The sequence below is a fragment of the Pleurodeles waltl genome, chromosome 5 (assembly GCF_031143425.1).
Source record: "Pleurodeles waltl isolate 20211129_DDA chromosome 5, aPleWal1.hap1.20221129, whole genome shotgun sequence".
NCBI classification, from domain to species: domain Eukaryota; kingdom Metazoa; phylum Chordata; class Amphibia; order Caudata; family Salamandridae; genus Pleurodeles; species Pleurodeles waltl.
In genome coordinates this window covers 405,962,282-405,980,853 of record NC_090444.1, presented here as the reverse complement: position 1 = coordinate 405,980,853, position 18,572 = coordinate 405,962,282, and the positions used below count along the sequence as shown (strand labels likewise).

The 18,572-nt window shown below is 44.2% G+C and overlaps 1 protein-coding gene across 2 annotated transcripts in view; it reads left to right on the top strand.

The window, feature by feature from the left end:
• CHGB (chromogranin B) overlaps positions 1-18,572 on the top strand; it is a 300,313-nt gene that overhangs the window by 137,224 nt on the left and 144,517 nt on the right. Inside the window, exons 2-3 of one of the 2 annotated variants that reach the window (XM_069234159.1) lie at positions 9,148-9,194; positions 16,916-17,009. In XM_069234159.1, the coding sequence (XP_069090260.1) occupies positions 9,148-9,194; positions 16,916-17,009 (141 nt within the window). The remainder of the gene's footprint in view (positions 1-9,147; positions 9,195-16,915; positions 17,010-18,572) is intronic. The other variant, XM_069234160.1, reaches the window with a different exon arrangement.

The window sequence follows — 18,572 nt, the reverse complement described above, 5'->3', positions numbered from 1 at the left end:
ATAGGGGGCCGGCAAAAATGGTGCAGTGGAATCTACGAGATTCCACTACGCCATTTTTAGCACCATTTTTAAAGCCTGAAGGAGTACACCATTATTTATAATGGCCCTCTATGTATGTATGTATGTCCCTAAACTGCACCATGGTGCGCCGTATATTAAATGCGGCGCTCACAGGTGGCATTAGAGGGGCGCAATGGGCCTCAAGAATAGTGGCGCTTCATGACATGAATCGCAATTTCTCTAAAATCTGGGCCTTAGATCCAAAGAAAAATGTGTTTAAACGCTTTTTTTCTGAAGACTACTGGCACTCTTGTCTGCTTTTATTTTTTTTTCCCCATGGTGCTCCTTAATCTTGCCCCTTTTAACTTTCTCCTACCCTGCCCGGTAGACTGCTGTTTATCCATACTAACTGAACAAAATATGCACCGAAAGTTCCATCTGAAAAAAATGTGCGCCGAAAGCTCTAAATGTTCAAGTAACTGGTGAATGTGTTATTGACCAAATCATTTGTCTCCACTCAAGACAACACTTGATGCACCCGCCAGGCATGTCTGCAGCGAGGAAATACAATCACATAATTCCCCTTGTGAACACGCTAAAGAGATTGCCAGATGAAGCACGGAGCCAGTTCCAGTTGGAATGCATCACACACAAACCTCTCCAAACAGAGTCTACAAATTATCTTAGCAAAAACAACAAGTGATGGACGGAATGCTGAGCATTGTCAAACACTCACCCCCAGTCATAGATCTGGGTTTAATCCATCGTTTTTTTGCTCACCATGCCACCCCAGCTTGGACCCAGCCATATGCAAATCAGTCTTGACCCTGTTCCTCATGGGAACAGTCCAGACCGAACTGCCAAGCCAGGTCCTCACTGGACCGGAAACAAGCATCCTGGGACCGGTTTCGGGGTTTCACCCCTCATCAGCCAGGCTAGCTTGAATCCAGTGGCATGGGAAGCACGGGACCCACGTCTGGGCATACCCTTCCCACTTAGGGCGACAAAGCAAAAACAACAAGTGATGGACGGAATGCTGAGCATTGTCAAACACTCACCCCCAGTCATAGATCTGGGTTTAATCCATCGTTTTTTTGCTCACCATGCCACCCCAGCTACAAATTATCTTAACCACATTGACCAACTAAAGGGGTAAGCAAACTCTCAGAAGTTCAAGTACTTTATTGTTAGGAACCTCAGCATTCAAGAAAGAAAACCCCATGATGCAATGATTCTCAGGAAGTGCGCCCAGTATCGGAAACATATCACCACCTTTAATCTGAGCTATACCCTCCTAGGAAATCTTCAAGAAGGAGTTAAAGATCCTACTGTCTAGAAGCTGCTTCCCCTTATAATGCACAATTCAGATCTGAATGACCCAAGTCTTAGTCTGCAAGTGCAAATATTCAACCACTGACATCGCTACACAGCTTTTACACATTAAATTACATTTCACTATAAGGTGGATGTTATTTACACAAATAGTCATATGTAAAGTGCTCTCTTAACTAATTAGGTTTGGTTCACGCTAGGCAAAAACTGCCAAATAAATAAGTAGATACAACAATCAATAAATAAACAAAGACAACTTTAGTGCAGTTGTTAAAATGTATCATTACGAAATCTCAAAGCTACAAAACCATAGCACCCCCTAAGTGCACTTCTAATTTTCTTACTCATAATATTTCGAATTACATCATCAACTCCATCTCCACTGGCATCAGCTATGATTTCATTAACGGCCTCAAATATGACATCGAAGAAACCGCAAACTATTGTATTTTTTCAACTTTGCAGACGGGGTCATATGGTAATTATTCAGTGAGGTCATTTAGATGCCTCTGGGGGTTCTGCAGTCAAGCTAAAACGTGTTTAAGGGTAACGATAACCGTAGCTGGTGAACATATCTACAGCAGCTTTTATTAACAATATGATTTCCATGAGAACATTTAGATGCTGACAGTAGTACTGCACCCGTACATATGCATCTATTGTATGTAAGCATATATGTTACTTGTGAGTTTAATTGCACCATCCTCTCTTCTCTTTAGAATGCTTGCCCCAGCAATGAAACTGCGGGATTAAAGCTTCATTTACTCCCTTTCAGGGTATCTATTATTTCACAGTGTAAATGCAGCAGCCCTTTTACTCTAAATAACCTCTGAGAGGACGTCTAGTTGCTGACAGTGATTCTGCGGGCTTTCATCACTATTTAATGTTATTAGCATATTTAGGGCCATATTTATACTCCGTTTGCGCCGAAATTGCGTCGTTTTTTTTGACGCAATTTCGACGCAAAACTAACGCCAACTAACGCCATATTTATACTATGGCGTTAGAGGCGAATAGCGCCAAAGTTCCCGGAATGTGCGTCATTTTTTAGCGTGAACCCCTTCCTTGCGTTAATGATATGCAAGGGAGGCGTTCCCGTCTAAAAAATGACTCCCAGGCCTTTACGTGGTATTTATACTCCCGGGCAAAAGAGACGCCCGGGAGTTGGCGTGGCTAAAAACGGCGCATTTGCGCCACTTTTTAACGCCTGCTCAGGGCAGGCGTTAAGGGGCCTGTGGGCTCAAAATGAGCCCACAGGTGCCCTCCCATGCCCCCAGGGACCCCCCCTGCCACCCTTGCCCACCCCAGGAGGACCCCCAAGGATGGAGGGACCCACCCCAGGGACATTCAGGTAAGTTCAGGTAAGTTTTATTTTTTATTTTTTATATTTTATTTTGGTGGCATAGGGGGGCCTTATTTGTGCCCCCCTACATGCCACTATGCCCAATGACCATGCCCAGGGGACAGAAGTCCCCTGGGCATGGCCATTGGGCAAGGGGGCATGACTCCTATCTTTCCAATGATAGGAGTCATGTTGATGGGGGATGGGCGTCGTTAAAAAATGGCGCAAGTCGGGTTAAGACGATTTTTTCGACGTAACCTGACTTGCCCCATTTTAAGACGCCCATGCGCCATTTTCCCCCTACGCCGGCGCTGTCTGGTCTACGTGGTTTCTTCCCACGCAAACCAGGCAGCGCCGGTCTGATTGCGCCGTCTAACGCCATTCCATAAATACGGCGCCCGCATGGCGCTTCAGAATGGCGTTAGACGGCGCAAAAATTTTTGACGCTAAACTGCGTTAGCGCAGTTTAGCGTCAAAAAGTATAAATATGGGCCTTAGTATTTATCACTAACATCTGCATTTTTTCTCTTAGAAGATGAAGGTCTTGAAGCTCCAGGAAATCTCTGTTCGCTGTTTGTTCAGCAGAATTACAGCTTTTCCTTTTTTTACTATTATTTTTTTACAGTGTGGTGTGCATTTGTTGATGCTTTGAGTGGAACATGTGACCAAACTGTTTTTATTTAATTAGCCACTACCTTTTTAAATCCTATAAAGGATTTTAAGGTGTGAAATGCTCTGTTGTTCACATAGACTTTGTACACACTATAGACAAAGCATTGACAAAATCAATAAGTCAGACTTTGGCAAGCTTGTACGATGATTTTTTTTATTGCCAGGATATGAAAAAAATGTAAAGAAGACGAACAAAAGAGCATGTCACTAGGCAAACGAGACAGGGATATGCTTTCAATGAAGTTTTAAAATTTCCAAAAAGTAATCATTGCAAATAATTTTAAAAGAAATGTACTGTTTGAGTCAGAATATTGTGGCCTAAATATCATTTAATAAAATATCCCTACAAAGGGTGTAAATGTTCTATCATTAACAGCAATTGAAGTGATTTTTTTTAAATAATATATTTTTAGATGATATTTAGGCAATAATACTCTGGTACTACACTAATTCCATACTGGCCATGATTTACTGTAACCTGGATACATAGATCACACACACAAGGATGACTATAAAAATTTAAAAAAGAGAGAAAGAAAAAAAAAACATTGGCAAAGTAAAGCATTGGCCTTCCAGGCCTGGCACTTAAGTGCACTTCTTTTTAGACAGACAGGCACATGTGATCAGGCGAAATGCCATCATACACTGTGCTAGAGAGCCAAAGGCTGAAGTTGGCTGACGCGTTATAACATGCAGGATGCTGTGGTGTGCATGAATGAAATGTTAATGACAGTTAAACAGCCCAGTAGATGAAGAGGACACAAATGTAATATATTTATGTGCACCTAGCAATAATCTTACAAACATATTATGAAGACTCCGTTTTCAGTGTAGGGGAAGTAGGATATACCTAAAATTCACTTCCATGTAGCAGTGCAGCAGTCAGTTTGCCTTCATTTCGCTGGACACATTTTGGTGGAATGAAATCCTTTTAAAATAATGATAAAATTATAAAATAATAACATACCCACTAAAAGGGGGCAAACACTTGATTTGTTTATTAAGGCAGCCATTCCACTTTTTGATTCACTGATAATATGTGTATATTACCTTGGTGTACACACAGTATTCACTACAGTATTCACATTAACCCCTTCGCTGCCAGGCCTTTTCCCCTCCTGTGCCGAGCCTTTTTTTGGCTATTTGGGGCAGTTCGCGCTTGGGCCCTCATAACTTTTTGTTCACATAAGCTACCCACACCAAATTTGCGTCCTTTTTTTCCAACATCCTAGGGATTCTAGAGGTACCCAGACTTTATGGGTTCCCCTGAAGGAGGCCATGAAATTAGCCAAAATACAGCAAAAATTTAGTTTTTTTCAAAAAAATTGGGAAAAAGGGCTGCAGAAGAAGGCTCATGGTTTTTCCCCTGAAAATGCATCAACAAAGGGTTTGCGGTGCTAAAATCACCACCTTACCAGCTTTTAGGAACAGGCAGACTTGAATTCGAAAACCCAATTTTTCAACACAATTTTGACATTTTACTGGGACATACCCCATTTTTACTATTCTTTGTGCTTTCAGCCTCCTTCCAGTTAGTGACAGAAATGGGTGAGAAACCAATGCTGGATCCCAGACAGCTAAACATTTCTGAAAAGTAGATAAAATTCTGAATTCAGCAAGGGGTCATTTGTGTAGATCCTACAAGTGTTTCCTACAGAAAATAACAGCTGAAATAAAAGAATATTGAAATTGAGGTGAAAAAAACAGCCATTTTTCTCCACGTTTTACTCTGTAACTTTTTACCTGCGATGTCAGATTTTTGAAAGCTATATACCGTTACGTCAGTTGGACTCTTCTGGTTGCGGGGATATATAGGGCTTGTAGGTTCATCAAGAACCCTAGGTACCAAGAGCCAATAAATGAGCTGCACCTTGCAATGGGTTTTCATTCTATACCGGGTATACAGCAATTCATTTGCTGAAATATAAAAAATGAAAAATAGGTATCAAGAAAACCTTAGTATTTCCAAAATGGCCACAAGATAAGGTGTTGAGAAGCAGTGGTTATTTGCACATCTCTGAATTCCGGGGTGCCCATACTAGCACGTGAATTACAGGGCATTTCTCAACTAGACGTCTTTTTTACACACTGTCTTACATTTGAAGGAAAAAATGTAGAGAAAGACAAGGGGCAATAACACTTTTTTGCTATTCTGTGTTCCCCCATGTCTGCCGATAAAAATGGTACCTCACTTGCGTGGGTAGGCCTAGCGCCCGCAACAGGAATTGCCCCAAGACACAACATGGACACATCACATTTTCACAAAGAAAACAGACCTGTTTTTTGCAAAGCACCTAGCTGTGGATTTTGGCCTCTAGCTCAGCCGGCACCTAGGGAGACCTAGCAAACCTGCGCAGTTTTGAAAACTAGACACCTAGGGGAATCCAAGATGGGGTGACTTGTGGGGCTCTGACCAGATTCTGTTACCGAGAATCCTTGGCAAACCTCAAAATTTGGCCAAAAAACACTTTTTCCTCTCATTTCGGTGACAGAAAGTTCTGTAATCAGAGAGGAGCCAAAAATTTCCTTCCACCCAGCGTTCCCCCATGTCTCCCGATAAAAATGGTACCTCACTTGTGGGGGTAGGCCTAGCGCCCGCGACAGGAAAAGCCCCAAAACACAACGTGGACACATCAAATTTTCACAAAGAAAACAGAGCTGTTTTTTGCAAAGCACCTAGCTGTGGATTTTGGCCTCTAGCTCAGCCTGGCACCTAGGGAATCCTAGCAAACCTGCACAGTTTTTTAAAACTGGACACCTAGGGGAATCCAAGATGGGGTAACTTGTGGGGATCTGACCAGGTTCTGTTACCCAGAATCCTTTGCAAACCTCAAAATTTGGCCGAAAAAACACCTTTTCCTCTCATTTCGGTGACAGAAAGTTCTGTCAGAGAGCAGCCACAAATTTCCTTCCACCCATCGTTCGCCCAAGTCTCCCGATAAAAATGGTACCTCACTTTTGTGGGTGGGCCTACTGCCCACGAAAGGAAATGCCCCAAAACACTATCTGGACACATTAAAATTATCAAATACAAAACTACCTGATTTTGCGGGGGGGGCACCTGCGTTTTTGGTCCTGGGCTCAGCAGCCTTCTAGGGAAACCCAGACATTTCTGAAAACTAGACACCCGAGGGAGTCCAGTGAGGTGTGACTTGCGTGGATCCCCCAATGTTTTCTTACCCAGAATCCTCAGCAAACCTCAAATTTAGCTAAAAAAAATCACATTTTTCCCACATTTCTGTGTGGGATCACCGCACTGGGACACATTTCATACCACCCAATGTTCCCCTCAGTCTCCCGGTAAAAATGATACCTCATTTGTGTAGGTGGGCCAAGTGCTTGTGAAAGGGAAGAGCCAAAAACATGTCGATAGTGAGGGGGAACTGAAAAGGACAGTAGGCTGACAAGTGTAGCAGAATTTTTATCGGTATAGATGAGAAAATGCTAGGTGGTAGGAATTTTGTGGATTCCTGCAGATTCCGGAAGGTTCCATCACAAAAACGTGGGAAAAATGTGTGATTTCCAGCAAAGTTGGAGGTTTGCAGGGGATTGTGGGTACAGAAATGGTGCGGGGTGCATGTGAAACACACCACACTGGAATCACCCAGATGTTTAGTTTTAAGATGTGTCTAGGTCTTGTGGATTTTTCTACATGGCAGCATCCCAAAGTCCATAAAGTGCAGCCCTCACCATTCCAAGTGGGACAATTTTGAGAGTAAGCCAAGCTCTCATGGCCCAAATGTAAAACTAAAACCCAAAATAATCAAAGGTCTTCTTGCTTGCTGTGGGATAAGATGTTTTAGAGTGAGGGGGAGAGCTGAAAGACTGTTACCCCCTTCAGTTGAGGTGGGGACGTAACCAGGCCCATACTGGTTGGTAGCCACCACCCCAATTTTTTATTTATTTTATTCCCTGGCATCAAGTAGACTTTCTGCCCCCCCCCCCCGGGTGTGGATCAGGGGTTATTGCCCCATCTGCCCAATGTTGGGCAGAACAGCTTTGGTCCCATTTATTTGGGGTGGGGGTTTGGCCATACCCCTACCCTCTTATTTTTGAAAAAATCACTTCCCTGGCCTCTGGTGGGCTTTCTGCCCCCCCCCCCCCCCTTGGGGGCAGATGGGCCTTCCAAAAATAGGCCCATCTGCCCCCAATGGGGGGTAGATATGGCCAACAGTAATGTGCCCCCATGGGGAGCGACCCTCACCCAAGGGGCTGCCCCCCAAAGAAAACACACGCATACACACACACCAATCTCTGGTCCCTAAGTGGTTTCTGCCCCCATGGGGACAGATTGGCCTAACAAAAATCGTCTAAATACAATTTGCCCCCCAGGGAGGTGACCCTTGACTAAGGGGTCGCTCCCCACCTCTAAAAAACAAAAAAAATAACAACAAAATGTTTTATTCCTGGTGCCTAGAGGTTTCTGCCTCACCTGGGGGCAGAAAAGGCCTAAAATAAATCCCCCCCCCCCCCCCGGGGAGCGGCCCTTGCCTAAAACAAAACAAAAAAGAAAATACCCCAAAAATGTATCCCTGGCGCCTAGAGACTTCTGCTCCCCCTGGGGGCAGAACGGCCTAATAACAATAGGCCGATCTGCCCCCAGGGGGGCAGAAATGGCCTAAAATAAATTTGCCCCCCTGCCCCCTGGGGAGCGACCCTTGGCTAAGGGGTCGCTCCCCACCTCTAAAAAACAAAAACAAAAAAAAACAAAAAAAATTATCCCTGGCTGTAAGTAGTCATACACACATCAAGTGCCTTTGAGCATTTTTGGTGTTAGAGACATATCAACGGCATTTTGTAATGAAAAGTAGATGGTTTATCCGGCTTTGGGGCATCTAGGGTAAGACTCTCACTATCATAGTTAAATTAACTCATTTACAGCATAAACAAAACCTGCATGAGAATGCATACATGCCATTCTCCCTTATTAGTAATAAAGGAAGTAGTAATTCATTCCCGCGGCCAGCCAACTACCATTTGAGGTATTGTACGGCAGCTCAAAAAAGGGCCATTACCCGTCAATCCACCTCTATAGTGGCAAGCGTTGCCTAAAATAATGGTCCTTTGACCAAATAAGCCATTGATCTACGGCTTAAAATCGAGGACCTGTCTTAGTAGATCTTATGAGTACGCACGGTGCACGTATTTACTGTGTATGCACATAGATCACAGCTGTGCATCTTTTCCGTAGAGTTGTACGTTGCATTTACAACTTTTTTCTAGGTGTAAACTATGTTTGCATAGAGGAAAATATATCTAAATCGGGCCCAATTAAATGTTGTCCTATTCTCAGAGGAATCGAAGGATAAACACTATTCGCACCCATAAAATTAATAAAACTCATAGCAAATCTTTCGGCAGAAATATTTATTTCTGTCTGAAGTATTTGGGTTTTCAGTGGTAAAGCTGTCGTTGGTAATTAAATGTAGGGTGCATTGCAGTTGTATTTCGCAGCGGAAAATCGAAATACCACAAACAGGTTTTTTTCTGCAGATTTTTTTACGTTTTGACACAAAACTGTGTATAAGATCCCGTCAACAGCTCTTGACAGAAAAGTGAAGGCAGAGAATCCGAAAACAAACTGCGTTTGAAACTCAAACCAAAGACCTCAACTTAACTGGGCACTGAACGGCAGTAAAAATAGATAGCCAGTCATACACTCCACCTCTAACCCTCATCTACTGTATACTGAACAAAAGTTAAAGTGAATTTATATTTGTATTTATGTTTTTTATTTTTTAATTTGTAAGATGTTTTTGTATTGCATTGGAAAGTGACTGGTCCTCATTTTCTTTTACAAGCTGTTCATTCAGTACCTCTGGAAAAGGGAGAACATCCGGAAGAACTGGTAAGTGCTCACATTAAAATTTCAATACATTTAGGATACCATTTCAAAACCATTGTACGGTCACTACACACCTACTAAATATGTTGCCTTTAGACATGATTCAGTTTTTAATCTTTTATGGTCAGGGAAGCATGCATACGTTTTACCTTTTCCACCAACATCCTATGACATTATGCAAGGGTGTGACAGCACTCTAGGATAGAGGCACCTCATTGAATATGGATCAGATATTGATCATTAATGTGGCCCCAGTGCATTTCTGGTCATTGCAATTCCAAAAACTTGATTTCACAGGTAAACATGTTATATTTTTGCATCTACTGACATCATTGTAACATATCGAGAAGACCCTTGACACCAGACTTTACTGCTCATTAAAGCAGCTTATTTCTTAATTAGCCGCTTTCGTGATGGTAAATGAATCCAGGTGCAACACTGGTGTCAAGTGAGTTCACAAAACATGTAACAGATGTAAGGAAATGAAAAGAAAAGAAAAATTGTAGTGAACAAATTGTGAACTTAGGCTACCAGTCTGTCCCCGGGCCACACAAAAAATCTAAACTTTAAAGACGTTGTGCAAAGTCTCCTTTGAGTGCTTCTGTACCCATTATGATTTCTGTTCAAGTTGGCCATCTGGGCCCAGTGGAAGTACAACAAATTACATTAGATATCATTGCACCCGAATTGACAAAGCTGCCTGATTACTCCAAGTAGGATGATGGGTGGGCATTTGATCCGTAGGGAGAGGTGTTAACCATGCTTAAAAGACATGATAGCTGGTACTACTAATTGGGTGAAAATGGAAGTTAGGTGCTGTAAGAAATGTAGTGCCCCATTACGAGGCTGGCGGTACAAGGGCCACCAGCCTCACAGTGATGGACGGACGGCCACAACTTTGGACGTATGACCACTAAATTACAACTCTGGCAGGCACACCCACCAGGAGACCGCTGTTCCCACTGGGAACATTGTTCTTGATGGAGTGACATTGGTCTGAGTTGTACTCAGCCAGAGGGGCACTGAACTCAGCGCCACCTAGCTGATTGTAGCTCACCTTACTGCCAGCCTTTTCATGTCGGTCATCCCATGCCCAGCCCAAATCATCTAGAAGCATAACTACATACTTTGAAGCCCTCTGTCCCCTTGACCAGAGACCAGAAATGGGTTTAGCAGCCTTCTTGCCCTTTCTCTTTCTAGGGGCTACTTGGCCTACTCTTTAGGGATCCAAGTTATCTCCTTTACCCTGAATTGCTGCTTGTGCTCTGGTAGAGGCAAACCTCCACACAGGGAGACCCAGCATTTCTGTATGAGCCTTCCTTTATACTTCTGCCCAAGTAGAAATCTCTAGATAATTTCCCAACAGAGACTCCACTGCGATAGCAGAGGACAGAACCACTGTCTTTGGGCCAGGAACCCCTCCCCATTCTAAGCTTACCAAGGCCATGGGATGTAGTTTAATTTCATTGACATCATTGGCAACTTGGTGACTGACACCAGGCAACATTTGGTCTGGGGAAACCAGTCTAGCAGCCACAATAGTGACACTGGGACCTAAATCCCCCAGAGCATCTACTCCAGCCTCATTGATCTTTGGCCATTGTCTGTACTTCTCCATGCTTGGAGGTAAGACAGCCAGGGTCTCAATATCCATCCCACCAACAGACACTAAGGTAACTTCAGTGTAACATCTAGCCCCTCCAGAGCACACTTCCATCCCCACTCCTATGCTAGCCGACTCTTGGGATTGTCCACCACCAGGGAACCTTTTAGAGCATGCTGCATCTCCCTTTTTATGACCTGCCTTGTGACAGTCATGGCACAACCCAGAAGCTTTCTTTGGGTCCCAGTTTTAACCCCAATACCCATTTCCTTTGAATTGTGAGCAGTTTTGGGGCCCACACTCCTGAGAACTCTTTTGTGGCCCTTTAGAGAACTCCCTATTTTTATCTTTATACTTGCCCACTTCTTTCATCTGCTGGGAAGCCTATGAACCCTTCCTATGGTCATCTCCACCAGGGGTCTTTTTAGGGACCCTGGATCTTAGCCATTTCTCAGCTATCTTTTCCCAGCTCTCTGGGAGGGGACAACTCAGAATCGACTAGATGCTGATGTAATTTCTCTGTGGTGCAATTAATTAGGATGTGATTTTTCATGATCAAATTGTACAACCCATTTCAAGTGTCCACCTTATGGCCTTTAATCAAGCCATATGGTGCTGTGACTGAACAGTCCACAAAGTCCACCCAGGTCTGGTTTTGACCTTTGTGGGTGTCCCTAAACTTCTGTCTGTACTCCTTAGTGGTGAGTCTAAATCCTTCTATGATAGTGTCCTTCATATGTGTGTTTAGGACTCAGCTACCTCCTCAGGAAGAGTTAGAAGTCTATCCCTGAACTTAACTGGGAATAACTCCCAAAGCAGAGAGCCCCAGTGATGAGATAGTACCTTCCTCATTCTGCAAGTCCTCTCAAAACCTGCAAACCATTTGTCAATGCCACCTCCATCACCAGATCTAGGGACAATCCCTTTGGGGATGTTTGGGTCAAAGGATTCCTCCTTCTCCCTGGTGGTACTGTTGCTGCCACCATCACTAGGCCTAAGGTCCAACTTAGCCCTCCTTTCTTCCAGGGCTAGTCTCCTCTCTTCACGTTTGAGTTTTCTCTCCACTAGGGAGATTAAGTCCAACTCTTCCTCTAGGAGTCCTACCCTCTTACCAGTGTAGGCCTACTAGATTAACTTCTGTCACGTCCCACGGGTGAAGGCGGTCTGGGGAAGGGTTGGGAACTGCAGTCCTCACATTTTTCCTCTTTGTTTTCTGGGGCAAGGGCATCTTCCTCCAACTCTATGGAACCTCCTTCTCTACCCTCCCTTCTTCATAAAGCTCAGTGCCTTCTCCAGGTCCTCCTTGTATAGCCAATGCCTCTAACTTTGCACAGAGCTCTCAGATCACTGATTCTGAGGGCTGGAAGGATAGACAAGTCAAGACTCTTGTTAGTATTCAGTGTGGTTTTTAACCTAAGAATTTGGACCTTATGAAAAATGTGGAAAAACTTTTAAAGGATGAATTCCTCACTAGGAGAATTTACGGGCTCATTATGAACCCAGCAGTTCAGACTGCCATGGCGGCAGAAAAGACCCCCACCGACTTGGCGGACTGAACCGCCATTTAATAAACACAGGGAGGGCCGCCCATGGCGCCCCCCTGCCACCACCAGGCTACCGCCAACAGGCAGCCTGACGATGGCAGATTACCTTTTCTGACAGGGCAGTGCTACAAGCAGAGCTGCCCTCAGGAAAATGAACCCTGTTTCCCCCAGCTTTTCCCTGGTGGGAAAGGCTGGTGGAAGGGGTGCTACGGAGCCCCTCTGGGGCCCATGCACTGCCCATGCATTTGGCACTTGGCATGGGCAGTGCAGGGGCCCCCGTGCAGTGCCCTGTTGCGCAGGTCACTGCCCAATTTACGGCACACTGAGGCATTGATGACAGCTCCATGTGGAGCCATCAGCAATGTCCCAGCCCTGAATTCTGCTGGGCCGGCTGGCGGAAAAACTGTTTGTAATGCAGCCGGCGGGGTCTCATGGGGTTGGCGGTCTAATGGATTGGGGGTCTACACAAAGCCCTTACAAACCAATTATTTTATTTTCTTTAAATGTGCAAAAATAACTTTTCATGCTAAAGTCAATTTAGCAGATTTCTTGTGCAAAACAAGCTTATGAAAAAGTGGTACTGTGAAACTCAAATTCAAGATCCCACTACTAAACACCAATTTAGGAAAGTAAGGTATTGTGTGGGGGTTAGACCTCACAATGTAATACTATCATGATACTCCAGAAACGGTCTTTGGATTCACCCTAGTAAATCCTTAGCTCAGTCCTGGTAGTGTGACAAAGAGCAGTCGGGTTTCACGTAGAGGAACATGTGTTAAGCATTTCACAGCAGGAGCATGGGCAATAATTGACACGACAAAAGAAATCTGACATCACTTTTTTAAAACAGAGCTTATTTTTATCTTAGTTTGGACACCAAAACAAACAGAATTGAATCACTATAACCAGAGTTATAGATTTTAGAGCAATATTAAATCACAGCAGAACTGGCATTTAAACGCTGCTTTAAAGTATGTGGGAAAAATATCACTTGTTTCAAAATGCGGTTAGAAAGTCAGTGGCATGGAAACCTTATAGGGTTAAGGTTGTGCAGTCCCTAGGACCAGATCATGACAGCCAGTGCAGTTTTACCTGGCCTGTGCCATCCGGTTTCAGATTTGTTCTGACTGTCCATGGTGCTGATCCGGACTCACATTGAAGTCAATGGCAGGGATCTACTGATGACAAATGGTCACTTGGAGGCCGTGCTGGGGGGAACCCTTGGAAGGTTACAGTGGTGAGGGCCCTGGGACTAAGCCACATCAGTCAGTTCACTTCTATTTGGTTCACGGGGTCTAGGTGCAGAGTTGCCCTGGATGTCCGTGGTGCAGAACTGGATTTGTGCTGATGCTGATTTTGCTAATTAGACAACGTCGTGACAAGAGGATGCAAAAGCTCAGGTGGGGGCTGCATTGCAGATGTGGGATGCAGGCTCCACATGGTGCCCTGCACATGCAGCATCAAGTGTGGGGGCTGGTTACCAAATTGGCAACTAACAACCCTTGGCAGCGATAAAGGGGCAGAGATCCTTTGAGAACTTCCCAGGGTCCGAGGAAGGGAGGTGACAGCCTGAAACTTGGAGGCCGGCTGGACTACGACTCCCAGAAGACACTGGATTACCTGGCTTTCGACAATCTTACGGTGGGCCAGGTGGCTGGCAAAACTTCAGATCCTGCATGTGTTTTTACCTGTAGTTTGCAGGGGACTGGTGTCACCAGTCCAGGGGAGCCTGAGAGTGCTTCTGGCTTCCACAAGTGTCCCTCTGGTCAAGAGTGATAGATTTCAGCCAAGGATGATAGTTGATCAAGCAGTTCCCACTCTGTTGCCTCAGGGATAGAGTATCCCTCTTTTGGCTTAATGCAGTGGGCAGAGTCCAGTTGGCAGTGATGCAGAGCTAACCCTGGTCCTTCTCCTAAGCTGTTCAGTCAGAATTGAGGTTCTGGTGTCAGGGGGGTCCCTTAAATCCTGGATTTAGGAGAGTTAGGGGTGTGGAAACTAACTCCCCTAGTGAGCTCCTAGGGCTAACTAGCCTTACAGCTATTTAGCCCTAGGCATCGCCCTGCCTGCTGTGAGTGCAGCAATAAACCTTAATAAACAATGCATACATTGATAAAAATATAACTACCATTTTAATGATGTGCGCACTGGTGAGCTTGAGGGTGGGCGACTCCTGCTGTGCAAACCAGTTGGCAGTAACAGGGCTCACACGAAAAGGATGAAGTGCACATGTCGGATTGGCCGGCTGTCTTGCGACGGCCAGCCTGGGATACGCACTTCTGCCCTCACCAATCCAGCAGCAGTGTTAGCTGGTTTAGCATGCTCCATCCAATGCTGCACATTCTCTCGTGCTGTTCTCAGCATGACAGAAACCGCAGGAATGGTGACGTTCACATTGGCTTCAGCAGTAGACAGCAGCCTCAGCGGTAGAGCAGCGCACGCACGAGAAAGACAATTGTGGCCAGTTGGCTGCCGGCTGAACTTTGGGGAACACAGCCTGCACGGTGCAAGGTCAGATTGAAAAGTAAAACATAAGTGAAGTTATGTGTTGTCTGTGTAAATGTGTATGCATGGTGTTGAGTGGTTTGCGTTAGTACATGTGTGTGCTGAGTGTGTGTGCTGTGTTGAATGTGTGAAGTATATCCCTGCTAGCATGTGTCTGCCGTGTTCATCTGCATCAGTGCCAGTCTTGTTTACTTGTTGTCATTATGTCTTCAAGGAATTGGGACTAAACCCCTGCCCAAATTGTATTTATTTTATTCAATTTGCCCTGGGCCCTCACTCCGACCACACTGATTGGCTGCACCTCCCGTAAGAGGCATGGGGGAGTGGCGATTGGGCAGAAATTGGACACTTTCACCATGCCCCACCACTTTGAAAAGTCACCATCCGCCACTGATTTGAAGCTGCACTTTTACCTATCTTGTGATTAGGGCTACCTGCTCGTTTATATCAAACCTACAGCATAACCCACAACTGTGTTCGAAATGGCAAAGACCCTCCCTCTGCCACCCCACTTGTATCACACTTGAATGACACACTTGAGTTTTGAATGGTTACACCTACATTTAGAGGCAGGTGTTAGCAAATCAAATTATATCTATACTGAAAGGACTCCCAACGTCTTCAAAATATTCCACCCTCGTCATAGAGAGACGCACGTGGGTAAAATGTATTCTATGAAATCTCTTTTCAATTCTCCCTATCTATAAAGGGCTGAAATGAGATTTGAGAATCTTTGACCATCCTCGGAAAGAATGCAATATGTGTTAAGTGTTAGCCACTGCATTTAGGAATGCAATCAATCATGGCTTCCTTCCAAGCCAGCAAATAGGAAAATTAATTGATGAGTGCTTTATTCGCTTCTATGTCCCTGGAGATCGAGTTTGATGAAACACCTGTTTCTAAATGTTTCTGGAGCAGCTGTATAGTTCGTGGTGTTAATTTAGCAGGAATGATTTTCGAAAATTCACACATTTCATTGCAACAAAAACACATTTTAAAAGCATGAGCCCTGAGCCATGAAACGTTTCTCAAGAAGGCACTGGTATGAACAACAATTAGGGGTGGGCAGGAGTTTCTGGCATGCCCTTTGTAACCCCACTGCTAGCCCTGAACTCAGAGTTCATTTGGGCAGATTCAGGAATTTACTGTACTTTATACAACATGCAGATTCAGGAATTTACTGTACTTTATACAACATGAGCGTCCCTCAGTAACAAATAGAAAGCAGACCCTCTATTACGTGTTGGACAAGGGCTACATGTGGTATCCCTGGGGATCAAAGGGAATGTGATGTCAGTGCTGCAACTCCTGCCATTTTGGTAACTCAATTTCCAAGGAGACTGGTACACTGGTGTTCAAAACATTGGGGCATATTTACCACCCCTTAACACCACTGGAGTGTCACTTTTTGTGAAGCCCTGGTGGCACTTTGCACTGCGTTGTATTTATAAGGCCACTTTTTGTGGCTTATCCCCACCTTGTAAATACAGCCCCTTCACATGGAGCACTTTGCGTGGAAGGGTTGTGCAATGAGTGTTGCTGTGGGCGTTCCACAGCAACACCCATTGCATTTTGACGCTGCCCCAGATTTACGAGATTTTGTAAACCTGAAGAAGTACCAAAATCTAACGCCTCCCCAGGGGTGATGTGTGCATGGCGTAACAAGGAGAAATGCTTTAGTTTCTCCTTGTTTTTTGCTCTTTCCATGTGTGCTGCATTGGTAGTACACATAGAAAAAGCTAATTGCAATTGAAGATTGTTTTGTGCAAGAAGGTATGCCTTCCTGCACAAAAACAATCTCCCCTGCAACACAGCCATTGTGCCATGGCGCAAGGGTGGCAGCATTGGCATTCGGAAGCTAATTTAGCACCAGCGCAGGGTGAAAGACAGGGATGAGCTGTATTCTAAGAAATACAGCACATCCCTGCGTTTTAAAAGTGATGCAGAGCGGCACTGCCAATTTTGGAGCACTTCTGGTAAATATGTCTCATTATATTTAATCATTATTGTGAGAATATACTTGTCGCCTATTTAGTGGAGTGATTAACATGAGCTCTTTTTATTACATATTGCAGGTAACACGTTGCATTGTGGAAGTGCTCTCAAATGCTCTGGGAAAAGCTAATGCTCCACCAATTAATCCCCAGTGTAAGGAGATTCTGAAGAAGAGTAAGTGTCAGTAAACAATAGCCAAACCTCACATTCGTAATTTGAGTTGTATTTTGTAACATTTATATTGTGTTTGTTATTTTATAGGAGACAGTAAAATATGTAATTGACTCATTTTACAACCTCATATAAATATCACTGACTTTCAAATAATGTATCCTAATAATTACCCTATAGGCTCCTCATCACGCTTATTTGTTTTTTGAGACAGAACAGACTGTGGAAGAACTGTTTTCCCATCAATATTACATTAATTCTGTATGGCTCTCATAAAGAGCATCTATCATTTATTTCAGTCTTTAAAAGCCTTCTGTGACATAACAGTTGACAAAAAAACTGGCCAACTGTTCAACTGTTGTGATGTTATAAAAACCTTCCAGGACAGGAAACAGGGCTCTCTGAGAGCTTGTCAGCGCACCTGTGCTTGACTGCTTTGACTGAAAGCAGAAAGCACAGCTGCAGGAGGGGAGGAAGGCAAGGAAGGTAGCGGGTTTAGGTTAGGGATAGTAGGTAAGATATTTATTTTTCACATTTGCACCAGGGAAGAGAGGGTGTGTTATGTATAGCTCTCCCTTTATCCCCTACCCCTGCAAAGTAGTTTAAAGCAGGGGCAGATGCTTTCGTATCCATGAATAACACAAACTTAGAGATGGTTTAAAAGTAAATAATGGGCATGTTTTCCACCTTGGGTTCTGAGTGACACCGTAGACACTCAACCTTTGCTCTAGTTGTCTATTTGATGTCACTCAGACACCCCTCGGTGAAAAACAAATCCCCGTAATTCACTACTATCTATCTATAGTTTTATATATCTATTATGTGAAAATGAGGCAGGCAGTGTCTGGTCAATGTAAGCATTTGCATTTTAGAGCTCCTCAGTGATATGTGGTAACCTACATTTACAAAATATTCAACCCTTAAAATTCAGGCAGTTGCATAGTTTAAGAAATAGAACACCAGATCACAGCTTCAAAGGTTAGGATACATTCTTCTTGAATACCTGGTTGGTGTAGAGTAAGTCAGCACATCCAAGGTTCTGTGCAAGGGGAAAGGGAGCAATAAAAGACAGGACACTAATTATGGGACCTATACCTACACCAAGGCCTGTTTCCAGCGCTGGGCCATCAATACCACACTTGGGGAAAAATAACTATTCTGTAAACAGCATTGAATCAACATGGTCTCAGAAGATTATGCATTTCACAGAAGAGGATAGATGCGCACACTGAGAGGAAGACCCAACATCCTCACCACTGACCAATATTGCCAAAAATAACTAAGTGCACCTTTTGGTCATACTAAGGGCCTCATTTACGAGGCCTTAGCAGCACACTGCGCCACCGGAGCATAATTTATTTTTTTGCTGAGGTGGTGCAGAGTGCCAACCCATATTTACAAGGCCACGCAAACCACCTTGAGTGGCTTGTCATGGCCTTGTCAATACGGACCCTTTTCAAGCATAACACTGCGTGAAAGGGGCGTTCCCACCCACCGCCCATGGAACCCAAAGGAATCTGATGCATTCCAAGATTTATAAGTCTGGGAATGCGTCAGATTCCTATG